Source organism: Onychostruthus taczanowskii, unplaced genomic scaffold (assembly GCF_017590055.1).
Source record: "Onychostruthus taczanowskii isolate IOZ18803 unplaced genomic scaffold, ASM1759005v1 scaffold18, whole genome shotgun sequence".
NCBI lineage: Eukaryota > Metazoa > Chordata > Aves > Passeriformes > Passeridae > Onychostruthus > Onychostruthus taczanowskii.
In genome coordinates this window covers 5,963,959-5,989,684 of record NW_024499017.1, presented here as the reverse complement: position 1 = coordinate 5,989,684, position 25,726 = coordinate 5,963,959, and the positions used below count along the sequence as shown (strand labels likewise).

The window sequence follows — 25,726 nt, the reverse complement described above, 5'->3', positions numbered from 1 at the left end:
TGATTCCCAGGATAGCAAATATTAGTTTCTCTGGTTCCACATGCCCAAATCAAATATTTCAGCTTATGTTTTCTTCTGGGTAGAGACTAAGGGGTTGTTGACATTATTTTTAGAGTTTTTGCTTGAAGATGAGCTGCTTTCACTGAGGAATCATCTCTCAGCCTACTGCACCTGTATCAGCCTAGCAGCTATAGAGGGTTATTGATACAGAGGGCTCCTGGACCTAAGGCTCTGTTCATAATGGGTATGCCTCTATTACCTGTTTGAGGACTTTCTCTCTGAAGCACGTGGATATGGTGGTGGCAGCAGAACCTCACTGTGTATGCTGCTGAGGTTTAGCACAGCCTGCAAAAGTATCTACCTTCCTCCATCTACATATTAAGACAGAAATGAGACAGGTGTCTCAGAGCTGGCTGGCTCCAGCATCCCTGGACTGATGTGTGAAGAAGGCAGGATGGCTGCTTTGGAGATAGTGGCAATGTGCAGACCCAAAGGAACTGTCCCCTTCCCCTGTGGCACTGTGTGTTTGCTACAGGACCTGTATTCCTGAATGAATGCCCCAGGGATTCCCTGCACTGACATCTCGGTGTCCTGGCATCATTTCTGTGAGACACGCCAACTCTGTTTGACATTTAGTAAACTGATCTGGTTTTAGTTTTGTTTCTTAGTTGCCAATAAAGTGCCTTATTGCCATCACAACAGAAGGACATCTATAAAACCATGGGAAAAACAGGGTTGGATTACCCCTAGCCTTGTCTGGCTATCCTGTGCAGAGTGGCTGTCAGTCTGTATGTGTGTGCTGCCAGGATTGTGGGGCACTTTGGTTTTGACTTGGTATGAGAGAGAGAAAACCTGCAGGCAGGCCTGCCAGTGTTTCTTTCCTGACATCTCACCTTAGAGGGTGGAAAAAGAAGCCTGACTCCAGATAAACAGCCTCGGGCAGTTTGCACAGAACAAAAGGCTTCTGGCTTCTGCCCGTGCTTTCAAAGGGGTGCTGACCAGCAGGTCTGTGCTCAGGGTGCTGGCAGTGAGCACAGCGGCGTTGCCCTCTCTCCGCAGAGGGGCACTGCAGCATTTTGAAGCCCAGGGATGAAGGCTTGGTGGTGAGGATGGTCCACGTGAGCCATCTGCCCTCTTAGGTTGCTCCCTGCCATGTTGTGTGTTGTATCTGCAGAGGCAGAGCCTGCTCTTGGAGCCAAGCCATTCCCAGCGATAACGGATGGGACAGCTTTAGCCCTGTTTATTTCAGCCTGTCCCAGCCAAAAGCTCAACTTGTGGATGAAAGGAATAGCTGTTCACAGAGCTAGGAGAGTACATGCAGATCTGACCTTTAGAACAACCTTTTGCCGTTACAGAGATGCTACATATATCACTCCACTACTTGCTATTCTATTTAGCATTCAGCTAGAATCTACGGCCCCGTTCTTTCTTGTAAGAGCTGCAAACAACCATCTAAGGATCTTTGCTGGTGGTCCTGCACATGAAATTGATCTCCTTTCCTTCCACGCATCCTTTATTTCTGATTGCTCCTAGAATATGTCCATTCAGATTTAGGTGCTGGTCACTGCTTCAGCTGCCCTGGATTTACAGCTGTAATTTTCTGTGTCTGCACAAAGATGCTGGCAGTTCAGCAAGTTGTTTTACACAATATTGTGATGTCTAGTTCAAGCCCAGAACTATGGTAACCCTCAAGTCTCTGTGGCTCTGTAAGAATTTAATCTCAGTGCTACTACCTTTATCACAGGCATTAATGGGCACTTTTCATAAGCAGTCTCCCTTTGCAGGCCAACTGAGAGGAAACAGAAATGAAGCTGGTGTCTCCCTGTGGCATGCCTGGGCTCGGGCTGCCATTTGCAGAGAATACTTGAGCAAAGCTCACCTGAATCCTGCCACTTGCCTTGAGAGGAAGCAGTGATACTTACCCCAGCTCCTCCCCCAAAGGAGAGGAGCTGCCTGGCTCAGCGAGGAAGATCAGAGTGAAGTCAGCGTTGCCTCTGCTCACCTGATGAGGCCCCACTCTTTAGCCCATAGATTATTCCTCCTCTCCAGAAAAGCCAAGAGAAGAATGCAGTTCAGTGCTGGTGAAGGAGATTAGGGATGAACTGGAAACTGCCCTGGCACTACTAAACCTCCTTTGTGATTTGAGTGTAGCAAACTGATCAGTAACTCGTGTCTGAACTAGGAGCTGCATAATCAGTATAAAGCAAAATCTGATTTTTCTGGCTCGAGGAACTTGCTGGACTCATTCTTTCCAATCCCAGGCAATTCCCTCCAGCTTCTTACAGAGAAGGGCTTAGAAGCACACGGTGTGCTGGTGCTGCCTGATGCATATAATAGGGTTTGCATGGGCTGCTAGGGAAAACATCTGTTTACATCTGGAATTTAGCTTGCAGAAAGCTGGTGCTTTGTGGTGGAGTTGGCTCCTGAGCTCAATTCTCTTCCAAAAGGGTCACTGAAGATTCTTGAGCACTGGAACTAATTTCTGGCAATCTCTTGGAGGATTTCAAGGCAAGTCAGATAATGGAAGCTGATAGGCTTCCACTTCCCATCAGCCTTTACTGTTTATTTGCTGTCCATTCTTTCTTTGCAAAGTTGATGGCAAAGGAGAAAGGGACACAGTGCAATAGCCTGTCCACTCTCTCCATCCTTTGTGCTCTTGGATCAGCCTGGAGATATGAAGCTGAAAATGTGTGCTGGCAAGCAGTGTGACCCCAGAACAGGGTCTTGCCTGCCCAGGATTTTAGGGGACAGATGATTAGTGGTGAAAGGGCAGCTCAGAGCTGCTGCTGCCTGTGTGAATTACCATTAGCAGCTCTCTCCTCATCATCTTCTTTTTACAAATGTATCAGTTGATCATGCTTTCTGGCAATGTGGAATGTGGCGGGCATGGCTCGCTCCTTGGCCGTGCCGTGCAGCAGTGCCTGGGGAAGGACAGCCAGAAGTGTCTTGTGGTGGCTTGACTGGCGTGTGGCTAAAGGCAGCTGGGGGACACTGAGCCCAGACACTGCATGAGCAGGCCAGGCTTGGCACCCTACAGCTCTTTCAGGAATGGAAAGAGGAGAGCCAGAAAAGGGGTGTCACCCCAAGAGGTGGCTTTTAAGCTGATTCAATGTCTGTGCATACATGACTGAAATAAGCACACCTGTGGTCTGGTGAATCTTGGTTTCTGAAACATCATGGCCTGGGGAACCTTGATGCTGAAACTGCTCAGAGTCCTCATGCTGGAGGACAGGCTTCCTCCTTCTGGTACACTGTGCAGGGCTTTAGGATTGGGATTGTTTCAAAGGTGTAAATTTTTTGCTTGCATCACCAACAAGAAATAGAAGATGCTCAACACTTAGTCTGCAACAACATAAAGATCATCTGATCCAAAAGCTCAGCCCTGCAGAGCCTTACATGCTGTTACAAATTGTCCTAGAGGCTTCCCCGAGGTTCTGTTCTTGAAGAGAAAGTTAAGGAAATAAGGATTTTTGCCTACTCACTGGTCACAAGACCTGCCTGAACTTGGCTCACAGTCCACTGTAATGCTGAATATGGTCTTTTCAGCCTTGGTATGACTTTTGCCTCTGGAGCAAATTAAATGAAGAAGGCTGCAGCAGCAGCATGAACACCCAACTGCAGACAGCAGATTTAACCTTGTGCCATTTCCTGGGTTAAGGACCTCATGAGTGGAAGTGAGCGTGGGAAGACTCAAAAGCCACAGCAGCTCTGAGATGCAGAACTTGAACTTGCTAGCAAAAGGTGCCCATCTTGGTGGAAGCTGCCTGCAATGTGCATTGAGGGCAGCTGGAGTAAGACAAAAGCCTATTTAAAACCACGGAGCTCAAATGAGGATGGCACAGATATCACCAGTTAGAAACACGCCCATGGCAGAGGAACTCGGCAAGAGAAAAGCTTTCTAAAGCTTACAGGACCAATAACAGCAACTACAAAGAATAAAAGCTGGCTGTGAGACCTTTGGCTAAGGTCCACACCTCCAGATAGGCTGTGTTGCAAACCTGTCCTGCAGAAAAGAAAAAAATTCCACAAATGGGATAACATGTGGAAGGGAGAAACAGACATGAGACCTGCTCCTCACTTGGAAGAAATGCATTTGTAACTTTACAGAACTAACTCAAACTCACTGGATGGTATCTATTGGCACCTCTTTCTTCTCAGAAAAAAAAATCTTTTATTGCCTGTAATATAATCTACCAGCACTAAAAGCTCACACAATTTTAAATAAAAACACAGTAAAATTGACAAGCCAAACACTTTCCTGGACTCAGAAAACTCTACTTCTCTGCCGCTGCCTCCTTTTGCTTGGCTTTGATGGCATGGGCAGAGACACAGGTGGGAGCAGGGCCAAGCTGTGATCCAAAGGGAGTGAGCATGGCTGTGTCCTGCTGTGCCCTTCCTGAGGAGGACTGGCAATGAGGTTTCTCCTCTGGAGCACAGCAGATGCTGGAAGTTAGAAGGGAGCAGGATGCTTTTTCCTTCCCAAACATATAAAAGGTTATTTTAGAGATGTAATTCTGTTTGTATCCTCTCTTGTTGCTGGATGCTTCTTTTCCTCTGTGCAGTACAGTCCCCTCCCATCCTCACTGGTCAAACCTCATCAAACCAGAAATAATTTCTCTGGAGGACAGTCTTGCTCCAGTTCTACTGTCAGACTAATTAAGGAGTAACTGGTTGTAATCAACACATGACCATACAACCTGAATACCCAACTGAACATCTGTAAGGTGTATTCAGCATGTAAGATTGACTTAGTACCCCCCTTCACATAAAGGAACAAACATCTGCCCAGGGAGGTTCCAAATACAGAAAGGCGGGTGACAACCATGTAGCTACCCTGAGCATTTACTGTAGGATTGCTCCTGTGTGTCACTTGAGTCTCCATTCCCACGATCTCAGTGTAAATCAAGAGTAATTCCCCTCTAATCAATGGAGTTAATCTAGTCTTAAACCAATCTGTAGGCAAATGAGGACTTAATTATACATAGCCAACCTAGGGGAATTATTTCTTAGCAAGGGAAAAGTATCTAGCAACAGTCTCACCTCAACACAGAGACAATGTGTGGCAAACCAGAAACTCCTACAGCCCTGGAAAACGAGTAGCACAGCAAAAAGGAAGAAATGTGTTCAAAGCCTGTGGGTGAGATTTTCTTTGGCTCCTGAGTGGGTTTTGACACTCGGAAGGGATGTGCTGTGCTGCCTGGAGCGATTCCGGGGTGATGTGACGCAGATGTGGGTCTCTGCTGGGGAAGGATGAGCTGTCCTGGGGCCCACAGTGACTATCTATCAAAAGCCCTAAACCAGACACAGGCTAATCCACATTTCCTGCGCATTTTTCCTCCACATTTTCTCTCTGACTTTGACCACAAGGCTAAACATTGCCAAGGTGCAAAATGATACTGTTTCACAGCAGATCTTGAGGCTTTGTTGTTTCTAACCTTCATTTGGAGCTTGATTCTTTCCTTCCCTTCAACGGAACACCAAGAACTTCTGCCCCGTCACCTGCCACAGCAATTCTGACCTGGCATCCTTGAGCTCCCGCAGCCCTGGGTGAGGCTGGTCCCTGCTGCACTGCCAGGCACCCCCACATCAGATTCACTGAGTGAGACTGAGGTCAAAGCAGTAATTGCAGCCGTTAAATGAGTTCCCTTGTGGTATCTTTAATCACTTATTACCAAGGTACACAATACTGATTAACAGCCTCAGTAAAACCTGTATTCAGGTAATAAAGTCTTCATGTGTGGCAGACATTCTGCCATGCCCATGATGGATGCAGTGCAAGGGACACGTTTGAGGTGCCACCATCCTCTCTGTGAGGGAAGGCAGCCGTCGCACGCTCAGCTGGCTGATCCAGCCCACGAGAAGCAGCTGCTCGCTCTGGAGGGACAGGTTCCCCTTGGGTGGTGTGGGGCTTGGGCACAGCACGGGCACATTTTAGCTTCCTTAAGGGTAGCAATCAGCTGGGAGCTCTGTGTCCTTGCCTCACCAGCTCAGCAAAATTCCCCTTTTGGAAGGATGGGACTTCACAGCCACAGGCCATGAAATGGCTCCTCTGCTCCAGCGTGTTCCCTTGTCTGGGTTCATTCCAGGGTGTGAAGGGAGTGGGCTGTCAGCAAGGCTGTCACACACCTCCCTGCTGAAGCTGACAGTGAAACTGCTCTCACAGAGTGCGAGCTGGCCAAGCACCCGGGTTCAGAGTGCCCTTGGACCTGGTGCTCCTGCGAGGGCACCTGACATCGTGTCCCTTGGGGGCTGAATTGTTTAGGATCTCTGGCAGAATAAAAAAAAGCCCTGAATTTGTGAGCATCTGCTGTAATCAAGGAACATGTTCCAAGTTCCGTGTCCCTCCTCTCCCATGTGTTTGGGCACAACAAAGCAGCTGCTCACACTCTCCTTCCTCCATCCCAAGCTGTGTCAAGCCCTTCAGCCTACCTGTGCTCCTGCCATTTTGGAGCACAGATTACCCCTCACCACCATCCCTGAATAAGCATCATACAACAAAGCCAAGGGATAGATCCCTTGTTTTATGCCTTTTTGTGAGTTATGCATCAGGGATCTGTTTAAGGCCAGGAATACCCTATAAAAATGTTTTCATTTTACATCTGGAGACATTCAGATAATAGGAACATCATAGAAGGCATGTGGAAAATAAATATTTTTAATGGCATTCCTAAAACTAGTGAGTAAGCAGCATGACTCAGCAGTGCTTCCCAACATTTCCCAGAAGAGATGGAAATAAATCTACTTAATAACTGACATGTATTTGAAATGTGCTGAGTAGTTAGTAGTTATCTGCAATTGCTGCTTGGAGAGCTGACTTGCAATCATACCTGAAGGCAGCATCCTGCCTGTGCAAGGCTGCGGCCAGATGCAACCTGAACTTCAGTCTCAGACATGGTGGTGACTTTCTGGAAGGACTTCAGCAAGTGCCTGATCACCCATGAAGGCAGAAACACATCTTTGAAGCCTCTGCCATGCCAGTGTTTAACTTCAGTGCCTCTGTTGTGAGTACATAAAATACATTTTTTGTCCTAGCTTACAAGCCCTTCAATCCCTTTATGGACAGAAAGGCTGTAGTGAAGGACAGACAGTATCTGCCTGTGTTTACCAACACCAGATGCCACCCAGAGCAAAGCCACTGCCACCTGCTCTGTGGGGAGTGGCTGTGCTGAGCCCCTTCCAATAAGAGGAATCTGCCTTGGCCTGGCTGTGCCATCCACCACGAAGGAGCGAAAGGGGTGTGCAGCCAGCTCCCTCCTGACCCTAGACCCAGGAGCTGCCAGGAAGCCCCTCTTCAAGGAACAAGGTTTTCCCCTTCTCAGGGCTCTGCTCCATCTGCCAAATATTTTTGAACAGTTTGCCTTTTGTGCTGTCCCACTCTGGTGCTTTCCAGGGGCTTCCAGAGAAGCCGTCTTCCATCACTATCTTGTGGGAATGGAAAGCAGCACTCCATCTCTCATTAATCTGCCACAAACATTACGGTCCCATGTCTGCTTCACCCTTCACTCTCTGTGCCTTTTCCCTTTCACAGCATGCCCCTGTAGCTGAATTTGAATAACAAATCTCAGGTATAACAAATACAGGGGAAGGCAGGCAGCCGTTCTTCAAAGTAACAGGAATGGGTGGGGTTTCTTCTTTTCAAACTAAAAATATTCCCTGCATAATCCAAAAAATCAATATCAAACACATAAAGCTCACGGAGGAAAAATACATCCCTCTCTCAGTGAAAAGAGAGAGCTTGCACACAAGGAGGAGGGAAGCCTCATCTCCGTGTGGCATGGGGTCTGCATTTTCACAGGTGAACAGGGGTGTTGGACAGTTTTAGGGGAGGTGAGGATCCTTTTCAAGGATGCTTTGGAGGACTAGGGTTGTTAATTCCTCAGAAATTGAGCCTGAAATGGCAGTTGATGGCAGAAGCACTATGAAAAAACTAACATCTCTAGAGATCGATTTGCACCAGAAGAGGCTGTGCTTTCCACCACCCAGGGAGCAGACAATGCCAGGAGAACTCATCACAGATGCTTTTCTGCTGGTGGTTGGCTGAAGAGGAAGGCAATACCCATAATTTTAAAACTACCTTTTGGGTATTTTCTATTTTCACTGATCCTCCCATACACAAACATCCTCAGACCTCTCTTATCACTACACTCATCTAATGGCCAAAGGGATGGGTAGTCCTTCAAGTGCAGACTGCCCTGATCTCTCCTGATACCATGGAGAGAAGAGGGAAAGCACTATGAGCCCAAGCTCATTGCTGACTTTAATTCCCTCTCCTGGCACCAGGAGAGGGAACTGCTGCCTTGCCCTCTCACTGTGTCCCTCTGGGAATACTTTGACATCGTCTTCTTTAAAGCTTTCTTTAGGTGGTGAAAGATGTGATTAGACTCAGTCTGGAGCTTGGAGTTGGAAAGAGGTGACTGTGGTCTCTCTCTTATCAATGATCCCCTGAGACATCTCTTAATCTTCTGATTTTCTTCAAAAGAAAATTAAAAGGCTAGTTTTAATTGATGGAATCTGTTCTAGTCAGTGCTTTTATAGGACATTTAGCTATAAGACTCATCTCAGAATTAGGAAGGCAGCATGGACAGCAAGTATCACCAACTTACAGTGCCTGCCTCATGGCAAGTGTTCACCAAAGAAACAGATCTGGTGGCATTTTAAGGTGTGACCACATCTCTTATTCTCATCTGGCTCCCTGAGAAATGACGCTGAAGTGCTTCACAATACTTTTTTTTTCCCCAGAAATGTGTTTCTTAGGAACAGATTTCTGACTGCACAGAGGGACTGGAAGACCAGGTGAACTTCTATTCCACCCTGTGCTCTGACTGCTGCCCATTCACCATCCGTGTCCAGGAGAACCCAAAAAGCAGATCCAGTGTTTACTTTAGAGTGAAGGTTGCCATGCCAACACCATGGATATCATCCTGAAACAGGACCAGCGTGAAAAACATCAAGCTGGCACATCAATGCTCAGCAAGGTGGCACCTTCCAGCAGGCTGCCTTCCACACGACACGCGTTTCCAACGTGCTACGCGCCTGCCGCCCACTCTCCCTGCCTCCCTTTGGAACCATTTCAGAAGGTCTCTTTCATTCTTTAGGAATTTTAACTAAAACTGGTACATTGGGCCACCCTGGGGAAGTTTGGATTTTTAGAGATCTTGTGAGTGATTAACAGTCTTCTGCTGAAAGAAAGGTTACTGCTACAGCCTCTGGTGCAGCACTGGCCATGTGGTTCAGTTGCTTGCCTAGAGCATCCAGCTGTTTCTACTATTACTACTACATTTTCTGGCCATGATGTGATTGTAGCCATGACTCCAGCAGCTTTTACTCATTTCTGATCACTATCTTTATTAGCAGCATGAGTACAGCAAAGCAGACACTGGTTCTGAGGGATCTTTTTTGCCATGTGAAGATCACTGTATGTTATAGACTTGATGATCATTACTTCAGCTCTGCAGGAGCACAGAGCCAGCCTGTACTCCTGCTGCTGCTGCTGCTGCAAAGCAAGGTCTCCCAGGTCCAGCCACAGGTCTCAGCTGACTTGGCTGGGATCCCTTCTGGTTATGACAGAGTTTGACTCTCCCTAAGAGGCAGAGCAAAGGCATGGAAGTAGACCATTCCAAACTCTTTCAGCTGGCACAAACTGCTATCATAAACTGCCTTTGTGTTCTGCTGTCAATTTAATGCCACAATTTACTAGGAAAGATCTTGTAATTTCAGGGGCTCAAGGGGTTTTCAAAGGAGGAAAATATATTAGTGGGATGTAGAAACTGCTGCTTTGTTTAGAGAGACTCCAGAGATGGTGCTGTGAGGCGTGTGGGTCGCGCCCTGTGACCACACAGGCAGAGCTTACTCTGGGCTTTCCCTTGGTCTTTGCTGTCTCCCTCTCTCTCCCACACCCTCACTTTGCAGCAAAGATTCCAAATACATTGGCCATCTTGGCCAGCAACCACAAGTGTTTCTTGAATGAGCCAAGCATCTCCCTGGCAACAAGGCAGGCTGTGACAATAACAAGTGCTTTCCTCTCTGTTTCATGTTTCCCACCTCTCAAGAAATGCCCTGCCCTTTATTTGTTTCCCACCCCTCAGAAACACAAATAATGGCAACTGAAATGTGCCTTGTAGAAGGACCAAGAGGGAGGTGTGTGAGAAAGATGGCTGCAGCCTTAATGGAAAAGTGACAGACCTTTACAAAGGGCAGGCTGAAATATTTGTCCTGGACTCGTACTTGGGTATTTGTACTGGGTCCGACACAGTACAGCAAATATGATTATATGTGAGCTGTGATTATTGCAAGAAGACATTGTCTGTAGCTGGATATCCAGACAAATGCTGACACCAGGTAAAAAATGTCATGTCTAGTGCCACCTCTTTATTCCATTTTCCCTTTTCTTCCACTCCATCCTGCTCTTCTACAAAGCAGCCTTAAGTACTCATCACTTACAACAGCAGACCAGCAAGGACTGCCTGCATCCTCTGTCAAGCAGCACAAGCCCAGGAATCCTGTGTCCATCTCCAAGATCATCACCCAGTTAGCTAAGGGAGGCTTCTTACCAGCACAGCAGTGCCTGATTAACCTCACCTGCCCTCCCTGAAATTATTAGCAGCCTTTCTGTATTTCTGAGAAATCTTGGGTAGCGGACACACAGTAGGAGCCAGCTGGTCTAAACAGATACCTGACTCAAACGAAGGAGCACAATATCTCGAGCTGACAAGTACAAAAAGCCAGTTACGCAGAGCAGATCTTATGAAAGACAGATCCTCCCCCACACTGCTCCCCTCCAGCGCCTGGAAGGCAGCAGGTGACAGCGGCTGTGACTTTGCTCCTGCCAAGCAAGAACAAGAGGAAGAGGACAGTTCCTAAAATCCCCTTTTGGCATGTGCAGAGGGGAAGGTGCTGGAGGCACCAGGTTTCTACAAGCACCTCTCTGTTCAGAAGCAGATTTGACATGGACCTCTTTGCCAGCCTCCCCGGGTGGGCTGTTCAATTACGCTACAGAAGGGCTTTATTCAAGGCCACTAGCCAGTATTTTAAAATGTCCCAGCACATCTTTGTTTGGCTTACAGTTCAGGAGTTGCAGACCATACATAGCAGAAGGTCACCACAGACACATTTTGCTACAAAGTCCGAAAGAAAAAATATCCCAATCAAAATATTTTAACACTTCAGCAGCTTTTTAGTTTTCCTGCTCATAGCTGAAGCAGACACATGTCCAAACTCACACTGGGAAAAAGTTTGATGTGAAGATCACTGCCTGTCACCTCTGGACCCCAAGTGACCTGTGACCTCTCACTTCAAACACTTGGATCTGAGCCATGCAATTGATATTTGCATTCTCTGTCGAGTACTTTCTGAACAATTTCAGTCTGTTTTTGTCTGGTTTATGAAAATATGAGCATGCTCTACAGCTGCTTTCATACCAGCCTGCACAGGGCAGGATGCCCATTGCAGCCTGGGACCAATCCAGCCTGAAGACACGCCCTCAGGCCCCCCAGCCTGGCTGCAGCACTGGCATTTCACCAAAGTGGGATTGCAAGTCTGCATTTCTAAGTGGGTTCTGGGGTCAGCATTAACCCACAGAGGAAGAGACCTTATGCTTCTTCTGGAAGGGGTTTCTGAAGCCAGACTTCAGAACCAGATTTTCAGACAGAGATATGAAAATCCATCCTTACCCTGCCCTTCCTGCTTGATCCTTTCCAAACACTTGGACTGACTTCTAGATTCCTGGTTTCAAACCTCCATTTCCCATTTCCTCTGCCTGAGTACACTGAAATGGAATCAGTGAGGACCTTGTTTTATTAATACATTTGCACTTTAGAGGACCATTTAATCCACAGGCTACATGTTACAGCCTGACTCTTTCCTGCCTGTTAATCTGATTATCAAGGTAAGGACTGAGTAGTGCCCTACAGACCAGCTGTCCTGAGTAGGGAGGTGAGACTAAGCCTCAGCCTCTCTTCCTGTGTGCAACCCCTTGTCTGGTCAGGGATCCACCTGGGCAGTGGTGGCCCTGGAGATGAGCAACACCCACAGATGCCACTTCTCCTGCAGCTGGCTCCTGTCTCCTTACTGACTGCTCCTTTTCTGCCCGCCCTCTTGTAACACGTGAAGGATTTGTGCCTCTGCACTTGCACAGCTTTTCTGGAGTTTCAGCCTGGCCTTCCATGCTGTGCACAGTGATAATGTGCTGTGAGCTGGCAGGATGTGCTCCTGCCTTCCCCACTGAAGGTCACAAAACAAGGACCTGGGTGCTGCCCACAAGCCATGAACCTTTTGTGAGCTGGGCAAAGCTGCAAGAAAACCAGCTGGTCTGGAAAAGGAGCACACATAAAAGTGAAATCTGACACACAGGCTGTTTTGTTCTCGACCTGGGGAGAAGTCAGCAGAGAGGGTCAGCAAGACCTGGAGCATATGCTGTTTGTGATTTATTTTGTCTTTTTAGGTCCTATTTCCTACACTGATCTCACTTTGACCACCAAAAGCAAGGGGGTTTAGTCTTCCCCCAGTCTCTTCACTTCCTTTAGACTAAACACTGGAAGTACAATAATGGGCAAGATAAAAATGAGAACAGTGAGAGGATTTGGTTATTTTCTGTCAATAATAACATGCACTTATTAAGTAGGGGAGGGTTTTTCCTCTTTGAACGTGGTCAAGGTATCATTTAGAAGGGATATGGGTGCAGATGATCTCCCAGAATGTGGGATGGGGAAAGCAGTAATAGCCAAGTGGTCTCTGGGGAAAACCTGTCCTAGGCACAAGTCCCCTCCTTCCCTGCTGCTGAATCAGGCTGGAGCAGCCACAGCCCTGGCTCCCCTTCCTGAGCTCCCTTCTCCTGGGGCTTAAGTGATGAGTAGGGAAAAATCCCCCACTAAAAGATTTGCATTGGAAACCCTTGGCTGAGGAATGACTTTTAAAATAGAAAAGCTTTGCCTGAAAAGGGATGAACCATGTAGCATAATACTCAACAAATCGCCTGTTTAATGGCCTCTCTTTTTAGCAGCTGTGCATTAATAACAAAAGCAGGGCAGCAGAAGCCATGTGCTTCTTTGTAAGATTAAAATAAATACTATTTCATACTAATACCAGCAACTTTCTGTGCCTAAGAGAAAGGAGCAAGTGGAAGATCACAGCCTGAGAGACGTGGTTTCATTCCCTTAGTTTCCCTTTTCCTCTTCGTTTCCTTTTCCTTTGCCTGCTGCTGGATGAAGAAATATTTCTGCCATCTATGAAGGGAACAGATACACTGAACCACCCTCCCAGGCAGTGATTTGGTTTATAGTGGTTTGTGGCAGGCTTGTCTCACACAGTCAGCATGACACCTTTGTTAGACAGGAGTAATTCCTCCAGAACTACATCTTAGAGGAAACAAGGCTGGGGAGAACTTAATCAAACTTACTTTTTATTTTGCAAAGCATAATACGAGATCTTTACTGCCATAAAGCATAAATTAAAACAACAGTGGTTCATGCTAGACATAAGGAGAAACTTTTCCTCACGAGGACTCTAAGAGCAGTGGAGCAGGCTGCCCAAAGAGGGTGTGAAGTCTCCATCTTGAATGATTTCAGACACCACTGGATAGAGCCCTAAGCAACCTGGTTTGACCTTAGACTTTACCTGAGCAGGGGTTGGGCTCGACACCTCCTGAGCTCCTCTCCAGCCTGAGTTCTTGTACAACCCTAGGAACATTTGGCATCTTTTCCACAGGAATATGAACGGACACAACATTTTGTTCAGCTCAGTACTCCACCTCTTGTTCCTGGCAGTCCTGATAACAGCTCTCCTCCTCCACCCCCTGTACTGTGCCAGGCCTGGCACTAAAGCAGTGATGAGTTTTCCCTCCTCAAATTAGGACTTTAGGTGTTTAAAAAAAAAAAACATTTTAAAGCTGTCTGCCACAGACTATTTATCAGACATGGAGAATGACTTGTTTCTGTTTTCCTAGGCATAGGTTTTAGCTGAGTGAGATACATTGCCTTGCTGAGAGCTGAGTCACTGAGTAATCAACAGATTAATATATTCAGTTTGAAAGCCATCAGCATTAGTTCTCGGCAAGCTCACAAGAACTCCATTATGGTATCATCTCCACGTTTGGGATGGAAATGTCTCCAGGATTTAGAGTTCCTACGGGAAAATCCCTAGATGCAAAGAAATCAAAGTACCTCTTTGTGACTGGGAGAAATAAGGTACCTTCTCATACAGTAACAACATAGCAGGATTTTGGCATCCCTTCTAGTGAATGCTTTTATTATCAACACTCAGATAAGGAGTTCGGAGTACATTGTACATCTGTCATTTTATAGCTACCCAAAAATAGTCATGACAAATTCACTGGCATATAGGACTTTGCCTTTACCAGGTCTTTATTTTGAAATTATTTTATTTCCAGTTAAATCAGTAGTTTTACCTTCTCTGGGATTGCAGCATGCAAAAAGGGTGGTTTTGACTCCACTCTAAGGTTCTGAGTTCCTCTGTGTGGGCTTGGTCTGAGCCAGCAATGCAAGGCAGAGGCTGGCAGGGGCACCTCACAGAGGAGCCACTGTTTAAAAATAGGGAGCTGGTGAAAGTAATCACAGACTAGCAACTGTAAAAGGACAGGCTGGCCTAGGTGTGTGGTACAAGAAGGCTGCCAAGGATCACATAGCTGTTCTGATAAGACAGATGCCAATGCTGCTGCCTAAGAGCCTGTCCATACCAACATTGCTGAAGTAATGCAGTTTGCAACTGAAATTGCTGTTTGGGTACACTTAAATAGGGGATGTGTGAGTAGAAGCCATCAAGGTCCAGTGAAGTTAATCCTAAAAGCTTTCCTACATTAGCAGCTGGTGGAAGAGCTTTGAATGGCAGCAAGACTTCTCCCTGATTCATCAGTCCATGCAGCCTGTGTGTCCTGTCTCCTGTGTGTCCTCCACATGCACAGGAGACAGGAGACAGGACGCATGTTCTCACTGTTTTCTCAAATCTATCAGTAGATCTGTCTAGGCTGTCCCTAGACAACAGATTATTTTTCTTCCCTGGCCCGACTAGAGCCAGGGCATGAGAGATTGTGGCCTTTGTGCCACAGTGGTCCCCAAGGCTACACTTCCCAGCATAAGTGTACAAATGGCACATCACGTGCAATTCTATCTCTGCTGTACAAAATGCGTGTGCAGGAAGCATACGGCAGTGATGTAAATCTCCCCTCCCTCCTTATCCCTCCAAAGCACTGAGATTGTGCAAATGCCTCCTGTTCATGGTCTGGAGTGTGTGTACAGGCAGTGGTGATTTTAACTTACCCGTCGTTCCTTATCGCCGTACTCGATGCCCAAGGTATCCATGGCACGGACAATAGCTGCCAGTGACTGTATAGTGTTGCTGTAGACCACTGGCTTGTACTGCTTCACATCTTCTCCAGAGAAGCCATCCTCATGGATGATCCTGAAGAAAACGCAAAGGACAAAAAACTCTTGAAAATGTAATTTCAGTGGGAGAGACATTTAAAAGACAGCTGTGCTCTTCTGAAGAGCACATCTGCTGGCTTGATTCGCTTAATTTAGTCAGCATTTCTTTTTAAACCTTTCTGGTTATTCACCAGTAATGTGTCTGAGCCCAGTGCTGGAATTAGCATCCCTTTTGCTCTCTATCAAGAAGGTTTTGTGCACAGTTGGTGCATATGGTACCTCCTTCCCAAATGAACTACAAATGCTGAAGCTTGGAGCACCTCGTGTTTGCATGCTCAGCAGTCACAGGGGGGAGGTTTCCAGGTCCTACATTGCCTTCCCAGTCAAGGTCTATGGGAATATGTTCAACGTGGAAAAATGACCATCAGATCAGATCTTAACCACTGGAACAAGTGATAGAAACCCTCTAGTTATTGTCTAGTCCTTTTAGTAACTTCTGTGGTACCTCACAAAAGGAACCAGAGTCGAAATACCCCTGTACACACGGGACTCAGGCACGGAGGGGGAAGTGTCTTAGCTATGAAGCACTTAAAGTACTTACGCTCCAAACTTCCTCCTCCCTCCTTCTCTCTCCTTTAGAATAATTGCTGAGATTTTTTTTGCTTCAAGGCGTGTTATGTTATCTCTTCCCCAAGCAAGATGGGAATGTGACCCACAGTCCTACCAGCTCTGTGTGCTGGATGCTCTGTGCATTGGTCTCTATTAAACTATACAAAGGAACTATTAGATGGAGCAAGTTATTGCAGTCCCTTGCTTAGGTCAAAGACTGACCCCTGTAATTTATTCATCTCTAAGTAACTCCAGAACTAAGTCTGGATGTGTCTCCAAAAACAACTAGGATTTGCAGAACTAATTGTGTTTGACAATAATTCTTCCCAGTGAAGACATAAGTTATGTCTTAAATGTCGGAGAGAATGATCTGCTTAGCTAAAATGAAATCCATGTTTGCTCATCCTCATATGTCACCGGACAACAGAGGGTCCTTCAGTAACAGATCTGGTCTCTGATAATACCTAGCACCCTTTCTGTCACAGGATTTTTGATTCCTTTTTTTTCAGATACATAACATCAAAGGTCCCAACAAGTGGTGGCATCCCCTGGGAGAGGGGGAGCACTAGCTCACACTGTGAGCTTGCAATAGATACAGTGCTGGGATGGAGAGTGGGGCTGGATGCCAGCCCACTGTTATTAACAGATGACTACACCAAGAACAAGGCTGGTAGAAACATGCTGACCAAAACAGAGATCTCCTTCTCCTGATGTAAAGCTCACAAAAAGGTTTTCTAACACAAATGACTGACTCTGCTGTCCCCACCTCAACCTTTGCTTACTCAACACTGAACACTGAGCTCCTGGGAGGAGCTGCTTAACAACCCCTGAGTCCTGGAAAAACATGACTACAAGCAAAGAGAGCCTCAGACAGACAATAAGTCAAATCAATTGATTTGAATCCTGGTGATCAGGACATTTTTAAGCTACTGATCTGAGGAACTGGGCAGAGCCCTCTGCTTGGGTAGCCTCCAGCAAAGGCAAATGGTGGTGTTGTGCTGGAAACAGCACGGAGGGCTGCTGGCTCCCCTCACCTAAGCTGAGGAGAACAGGGGTGGATGAAAATCTTTCTGACTTAGTAAATCCAGACTTGACAATTTGCCCAAAAAATTTCAATAGCTTGATTTGATTTTAATGGAGTTATGGGCAACAGCAGATCTTGTCCTCTGTAGCTTTTATTTCCTGTGAATCCAGCGATCGTGGTGAGGTTTGGAACAATAGCATTTGAGTGATGGGAAGGAGGTGGGGCAGCAGAGCCAGGTATCAGCACTGGTTCTCATGGATCATTTACTGTTACTCAGACAAGTTGCTGAACTTCTGGGAAATGTGTTCTTTGCCGAAAGGAGCAGTCAACACAAAGAGTTATGAGTGGCACAAGGCAAAAGGATCTGCATCAATTCTGTTTGAACTAAAGAGAGACTGTACAGCAGCTCTTCCTCCCAGCTCTGAGCGCGAAGCACAGCAGAGCAGGGGTCCCACGGGAAGCAGGCAGGCGGTTCATAAAAGCATCACCAGGAATAATTCATTTTTTCTGGATGGTTGGATTGTGGCTGGATTTTAGGGCAAGCAGGATTAAATGCTGGGTTTTGAGCAACTAAGAGAAGGAAACATAATGGGGGAGAAAGAAAGGGTGAGGACAGGCACAAGAGGCAGCGTAATGGCCTCAAGAGGATGCTGCTGAAATTTGTTTGGTCCAGCTGTTGGTCAGGATGGAGGAGATGGGAGTGATGCCCACAGCTTGGGCTGGATTTGTTTCTGGCTTCTACTGACAGGCTTCAGCTCAGGAATTCAGAAGGCAAAAAGAGGGCTGAACAGCTGTATGGGGAAAGAGGTGAGCTTTGGTTTCTGGTCTTCCTCAGAGTTTAAACCATTTTTAGCTTTGTGCCATGAAGATGATTACTGACACTTCCACTTCTAAATACTCCAAGCCAGTAGTTCCCTATTGAGTAAGAGATCCTTGTGCTGAAGGGGCAGAATTAAGGGATGGAGAGCGGCTCTGGGATCCCTCAGTGAACACATTGCAGCTGGGTAACAAGGCTGCCATCATTCAAACACAGAAGTAAAACTGGTAATTTAAAGGTGGCAGAGAAAAAACACCCCAATTGTTCCTTTGTGAAATCTCTCTAGAAGGCAGCCATGGAGAAAGCAGCACTGTGGATGCAGTATGGAAGTTTTGTTGTGGGAAGTACCTATGGATTAATCAATCATGCACTGAGCACATTACCTAATATTTGAGTGAGCAAATCCCCCCTGACTCCTGTTCCAAAGCCTGCTAGGACACTGTGAACTGGTTTATTGTCCTATATGCTTTTCACAAGTGTTTCTCAGTTTTCTTGCATTGGCAATGTGATGGCTCCAATCCTGCAGCCCTTTGGAAATGTTCATGCTGCCACTCACCTGTTTGGGATACACCTTTCTTCTCACCTGCTGTTGTGCTTTACTGTCTAAAGGACATTTAAAGCTCCAACACTACTCCTGGGAGGTATCTTGCTACAGGACATGGCTTGAGCCAGCTCCTGGTGCCACAGGACACAAGAAGCAGTGGGGTCCCTGTGCTGTAGTGGGCTTGACCATTAAAAAACCACAGATGTAGGGACTAACAGAAGTGAGCAGCACACCAACACTGTAAAGTCTACAGGTTTAGGCAGGGTAGGTTACTCCTTAATCAACCTGCAAATTATGGGAGCAGAGGGTTTTCAGCACCAAAAATGTGAGTCCTCTGTTTTTTAAATGGCACATATTTTTCCCAGGGTCCAGATTACAAAGGAAACTGCTGCAGGCAGGTTCCTCTTTGCCACACTAGAACTGGTTCTCTCCAGGGCAAAGGAAGAGAAGGGATTTAAGAGGATTCCCAAGGGCTGTAGAGGGGGGAGAAAGTGCTGTAATTTAAAAAAGTGATTCTGAGCAATTAAAAAGCCATTTCATTCACCAAGTGACTAATAAAACACTGTGCTCTGAATGGAATGGTGAGAGACAACTGAAGCAACCTGATTGCCTAAGGTACCCATTAATGCCTGCTCCCCATCCCTCAGCTGCTAACAGCAAAACCCATATGTTGGCAGGTTGTGTTGTTGTACTCATTTCAGAATGGCAGGAACAAGCAGGTATTTGCTGGAGAAAATGGTTGCAGCACTGATCAGATATTCTGCCATCCCCCAGCAAGTCATTAATCCTGAAGAAGTGCCCAGTGCCTCAGCAATTATTGCTTAATTACAAAATAAATGAAATACTTGGAAACAGGGGGTGCATTCTGTGTAGCAGCTTGCTTTGGCTTCTGTTCAACAAAGCACTTACGTGCCTTCAGCCTTTCACTACCCAAGGACTGCACCAAGAAGGCAAAGCCAGAGCTGACTCTGCCCCCGTCCCTGCTGACACGCACAGCCCCGCGCCTGGGGAACAGCCCACGACAGTGGGTGCACCGGGGCTGGAGCCCAGCTGGGGGCTGATCCCACCAAGGAGCCACTTTGCCCAGGTCACTCCTGAGGGAAATGCTTGTCCATCATCCTGAAAACTTCCTGGAGCAGAGGCTACAGCCATCGTCATTCCCGTACATCAGTTCCAGCCAAGCTATTCCGGTGCTTTCCTTTCAGCCCTTCCAACCTGAGCCAGCTTTAGTCAACACACTGACACTTCCCTACACCTTCTCAAGCAGGTCCTCCTCTTTTTTGAGGCACAGTGCCCCAGACTAGACCCAGTCCTCACGTCTCCAGTCTGCCAAGATCATTTGAAGCTGTAAAGTTTATCCTTTGATGTGCTGAAGCACATCTCTCCCAGCTCCATGTCACTGCCAGGGGTAAGTAATGATGTATTTCCATCCATTCTTCACTGATGAAAATTTAGAAGGAAATTGACACAGACCCCAGTGGATCTTGGCTGACAGAGTCCTCTGCTCTGACCACGAGCCACTGATAACTGTACACTTTGGGAATGAGTTGTGTTACTCACCCATTTTTGTGTAAGAGCTGTAGTAGGTTTATCTGCACTATTTTTCCAGGTCATTTTTAAAAAATCCAGTGGGACTCTGATAAACCCTTCCCAAAATCGACAGAGTCCTCTGCTCTGACCACGAGCCACTGATAACTGTACACTTTGGGAATGAGTTGTGCTACTCACCCGTTTTTGTGTAAGAGCTGTAGTAGATTTATCTGCACTATTTTTCCAGGTAATTTTTAAAAAAATCCAGTGGGACTTTGACAAAGCCTTCCCAAAATGTAGATATGGCACCAACTATTGCTCTCCTACTTCTGCTGAGAAATCAAATGAGACTAGTTTAACATGCCTAATTTTGTATAATCCATGCTATATGTCACTCATCTCCCTTTTTATCTCCTAGGTGGTTGCAAATTACATGATTGATAGTTCAATTCTCTTGAAAGCTTCTAGAAGTTGACTGGTCTATAATTCTTACTCCTCTTTCTCCCTCTATATTTAGAGAGAGGCACCATGTTTACATTTTTCCCTGTCTTCTGGTGCCTCACCTGCCCTCCAAGAGCTCTCAAGAAGAAGTGTTTGTATTTCTGAGATGGCGCCTATAAGTATGTACTAAGAATTTCCTTAAACATGGCTGACCTCAAGGCATTTAGCCTTCCTAAACTTGTCCTTTCTGTGCCAGAAGGAGGGAGTGGCATGCTCAGCAGTGAAGATTTGTGGACACCCCCTCTTGCTTCCAGTGCTCAGCAGCTTTCATCCGTTTCACAGCTTCACATGCAGTTTCTCATGCCCCAACTGACACAGCCTTGTCTCATCTCCTGCCCTTTGTCATCACTCCAAAACCTCAAGCCAATGCCTCTGAAATATTTCCTGCAAAATTCAGGGACCTTTGTGTGGCTTCAAACTGACTGCATCACTGTGAAAGACATACTTATAAACTTCCAACTGCCCACCAGAGAAAATAAAACCCATACTGTTTCTGTTTTACCTAAGATGATTTACTTTCAATCAGCAAGATGTTTCCAGCTGAATGAAGTTTTCCCATATCAATGCACATCCCTACAATTACAGTGATTTGTTTGAGTAAAACCAGGCAAGAAATCACCAGGAGATTATTATGCTCAAAGTGTATCGCAAGCAAATACCTTACAAATGAATGGTCCAGTTCCCATAAAAGCAGACTTGCTCCTCGCCTTCACCTGGACAAATTAAGGAATTTAAAGGTCATTGCAGGGCTTTCCTACAGAGCCCTGTACCTTGGCAATGAGTTTCAGCTCTCAGGGCTCTGGGGCACTGAGCTGGCTGGGGCTGGCAGTGGCACCACCCTGTGTGGCACCCGCAGGTTCCCTCCAGCCTGGGGGGCTCTGAGCTCTCAGCAGCATCTCCTTCCACCTCAGGAAAGCTCAGGTCTGTGCAGTGTTCCAAGTCCACACGATACTGTGGGACGATGCAAAGTGTGTGAGATGATGCTGGTGCGTGTAAAATGCTGTGTAAAAAGGACAGCCATAGCAGAAGGGAGATGGTGTTACAGGGGCACCAGAGAATTTGTCCACAGACACATTTTGCTCAGGCTGTTGAGTCCCATCAGTACATTCACGTTTATGGTATAGACTGATCCAAGGTGGATTTTAAATGGGGAATCTTGGAACACACACACATCATAAAATCTATTTTTGTTCAGCAAATTTTTCTGGTTTTTATCCTCTTCGTTCTTCCCCCTTTTTTCTTTCAAAAATAATCTTTCCTGTCTCCTACTCAGAATCAGGCAGGTTATTCTGGTGGGGCTGGGCAGAGCTTGAGTCAAAAGAAAAAATCTAATTCTGAAAAAAACTCTGCAATATTTGTTTGCAAATGGGGAAAACCAGCACAAAATCTGACTTTAATATGTAGAGAGGAGGATGATCAAATTCTGATGGAAAATCTCCTGCTAATCAGCTACTTTAAATTTATTTTTATCTTGATATGAGGTTAAAAACTTTGTTTACAGGGGAGTTATGAAGCTAAATTCCAGTGATTCTCTTCTCACTCATTTAATAGCCTGAAATGCGATTAAAAACTCCTGGATTATGTTAAACTAAATCAACGCAGATGCCCATGACCTTGTGTTCAAAGACTGCAAAGGCACAGTTCAGACCTCCGTGACAGGGTGCAAATCTCTCCAAACTCTCCTTCTTCCCCCCAGCTGCGCTAGAATGCCATGTTGTACATCCTATTCCCACAAGAAATTCTCTGAGATGAAAATTAAGATGACTGTTTGCCTACATGCCCTTTTTTAAAAAAGAAAAATAACTTCCTTAGCCAGGGTCATCTAAAAACTGCAAATGGAGCTCATTTTAAAAAGCACAATTTTTTCAACCTGGATTTTAAACACTGGTCCAAGAAACACTGATGAAGCCCTGTGACAGACACCCAGCTGGGGAAAATCTCCTTTCTGGAGGAAATACCTTTGGGTCACTCAAAACTGAATTCTTACCACCAAAGTATTTCTTGCATGCAAAGATATTATTCTAACTAACCAGATGGTTCACGTTAAAAAATAAGCAAATCCATCAGGCGATTGAAATGCTGCCAAAATCCACAGCCCTGGAAATGGCCAAGCTTACCCAAATCAATTGCAGAAATTTCACAGACCTGTACAAGGCAGAAGCATTCTTGCTCCTCTAAGGCACTTCAGTTTGTGCCTAATGCCTGTAAGTCCCTCTGATGCCTTCATGGCGTCTCTTTAAAGCCAGCCATGTGCTGCTGCACCTGAACTGCTGGCCAAAAAGCTTGAAGATTATGTTATAAGAAACTTTTTCTTGCGTCTGCTCAGAATTGACATTGCTACCATCTTATTTTTGTCTGTAGACAAGTGGCTATTGAGCCAACAATGATTCGCTTCCAGACACACAAGAGTCAGATACTGCATCTTCCCCTAAACCTTTGATTTCAATTGTTTTTAGGTGCATAAAATATTTGCAGAATACTCTTCATTTCCAGTATAATATAGCCCTAAACTAGAAACATGTACAGCACTCTCAACATGGTGCTGTGTCCCTGCAGCCCTGTGGCTGTTTGGAAGTAGCTCTTAGTTTTCTTTTAATTATTATTATTATTATTTTTTAATTGAGTTCTGCATCAGTGCCTAATTTTGGCTTTGGGCTGTCTTGAGTGGTGATCCCTGCTTCGTTTGAATGCTGTAGCTAAGAGATGAATTCCTGGACTGCATGCTGAGGTTCCTGCTATGTGTCCTTCACTGGACTGGGGTGTTGGGTTGGCTTTGGCACCCCACATTTGGGATGCACCAATGACCCTCCCATCTCTGCAGTGTGAAGATTGTTTCAGCATTTACATTTTCAAAAGGAAGCAGTGGAGTGAAATGCTTTGTTTTTAAGTGTGTGTATAAAACAATTTCAAGAGTGTAAACAGTCTCCTGCATCCTGAAAGTAATTAATTAGTGTTGATGAATGAAAGACACCAGTTCTGATATTTCAAAAGAAGGCAAGGCTGTGCAGGCAGAGCAAAGCCAGCTACTGTGCTAGTACTCCACCCAACACAATAGGGACGTAGTCATCCTTTGAAATTTAACACCACAAAGTCAGGAAAATCATAGACTTGTTTAGGTTGGAAAATACCTCAAAGATCATCAAACCCAACCCTTACCCTAGCACTGCCAACTCCACCAATAAACCAGGTCCCTAAGTGTCACAACTACATCTACACATCTTTTAAATGCATCCAGGGATGGTGACTGCCACTTCCCTGGGCAGCCATTCCAGTGCTTGACAACCCCTTCAATTCCTCTGAATTGCCAATCTAAACCTCTCCAGGTTCAACTTGAGGCCATTTCCTCTGGTCCCACTGCTTACCTGTGACAATAATCATTGCTCACACCAAGCACAGTCAACCATACCAGTGCTTTAACCCACCTGAGGTAACCTAACAAGTTTTTTCCTGCAGAGATTTCTGGCCACTGGTCCCCAGAGGAGTTCTGGTACCCAGATGCACCATCCTGCTCCCAAGTGTTAATGACCCTTAATGAGCTCCTCCTTTCTTGGGAGCTGCTGGTTCTGGTGAGGGTCAGGCTATGGGCTATCTGGGGAAGGTACACTGATGTACACAGGCAAAGATCTGACTCCCAGCATGGAACTGCAGGGATCCAGTGCCTGGCTCAGTCCCCAGTCCAAACCTCAGACCCTTCCCCTACAGCACAGATAGGGGATGGCACTATAGGGGTGTGGCCAGGGGAAGAAAAACCCATCACACTAGTTAATACAGAAGCCACACAGTGACCATCTTTTTCCTGCTCCAAATCTGTTTCTTCTGCTCCTGAGAGGCAGATCTGCCCAGATGGGAAGCAAAGGGTGGAAGCAGGGTGCAGGCAGAGGCTGCCTCTGACCCCCATGTCCTGCACAAAGCTGGGAGCAGCTCAGACTTGGGTTTTATGCAATGTCAGGCCACTGGCATAGTTTGGTTTTACTAAAATTTGCAGTCAGTTAACTTTGATAATGTACCCTCTCCTGGGGCCTTCAATATTAAGATCAAATATTGAATACCCTACATGCACCTAATTAGTTTTAATATGCATCCTGCTCGGCTCAGTAAGAACAGCAAAGAAACACAGTCAAAAACAATTAGATCAGGACTTTTTTCAATTAAAAAAAGACAGCTGGACTACACGGATTCCTGCAGCAGCATTTGCATTAGATGAGATTGCATTTTTCTGTGGAAAAAGCCTTGGAGCCAAAAGGGTTTCAAATAGCACCAGAGGAGGCTGACAGCTGCATTCTTTGTGCATTCCCAAATAATAATTCAGTGAAGGAAAAAGTGCTCCTGCTCCAAGTGACTTATCATCCCATCCCATACAATGTGCTACATAGTCAATCTACTTTGTCCATGCTCTGCCTGAGACCAATGAGATCCCTCAGGAAAAAAAATCCACCAGGCTGGTGATGACCCACATGAGAGAATTCTCATTAATTCCTCAGTAATGTTACATAAGGTCATTTTGTTGAATTAAAATTATTTGGATTAATCCTCTTAAATGTTCTCTTAGATGCAAGGGAGATCCAACTGCAGCTGGATCATCCCACAGCTGGTTCTAGAAAGTCAAAATAGTGTTTTAAAGCCCCATAATGGTTTTGTTAAATTCATCCCCTGAACAAGGACACAAAGCAGCTTTTTATGGCTTTTTTAGATCACTTACAACTTCTGTAAGCTGTCATTAACTATCATCAAAGCCTGAAAAACGAAGCAAATGGGTTCAATGTCAGTTTTACTGCCCAAACCTAAATAATATTTTTGGTTTCCATCTGCCTCATCTGAAGTGTTTTGATAGCTGCAAGGTGACTTTGCCTTTCAAAACCTTTTCAGATGTTGCTCTCCATAACCACATATTCTGTGGACAACAGAGGAAACAAGAGGCATGCACAATCTCTTCTCTACTCCATGCATTTCATCCTCACAAACCACTACCACAGCCAAAACCCACAACAGGAAGACCAGCCCTGTGTATTTTACCCAGACATTAAGAATGAGTGTATAACTCTCTCCATGTATCAAAGCAAGGCTTTGGTAGAATGTACCTGGTTCCTCACCCTAATGCAAACAAACCTGGCTTCCAAAGCCCCTCATTCCACTGAAATCCACTGGGATTCAGAGTTCTTCTTCTGTGTCTAGAGCTGATCTTTGCACAGTTGACATATTTTTCTGTGTGTCCTAGTTGTATTAGTGCTCATTAGGAATTGTGTGCTGTCATGAAAACACTCAGCTAAAATAAAAAGATGCTTTAAAGCAGCTTTGCTTTTTTGGGATATCAAATCTAGCAGCAACTG

At 45.8% G+C, this 25,726-nt stretch overlaps 1 protein-coding gene across 2 annotated transcripts in view; it reads right to left on the bottom strand.

Moving 5' to 3' along the window:
- Positions 1-25,726, bottom strand: part of GNAO1 (G protein subunit alpha o1) — a 140,351-nt gene that overhangs the window by 75,353 nt on the left and 39,272 nt on the right. For both annotated transcript variants that reach the window (XM_041400559.1, XM_041400557.1), the window contains exon 3: positions 15,270-15,411. In XM_041400559.1, coding sequence (XP_041256493.1) covers positions 15,270-15,411 — 142 coding nt within the window. The remainder of the gene's footprint in view (positions 1-15,269; positions 15,412-25,726) is intronic.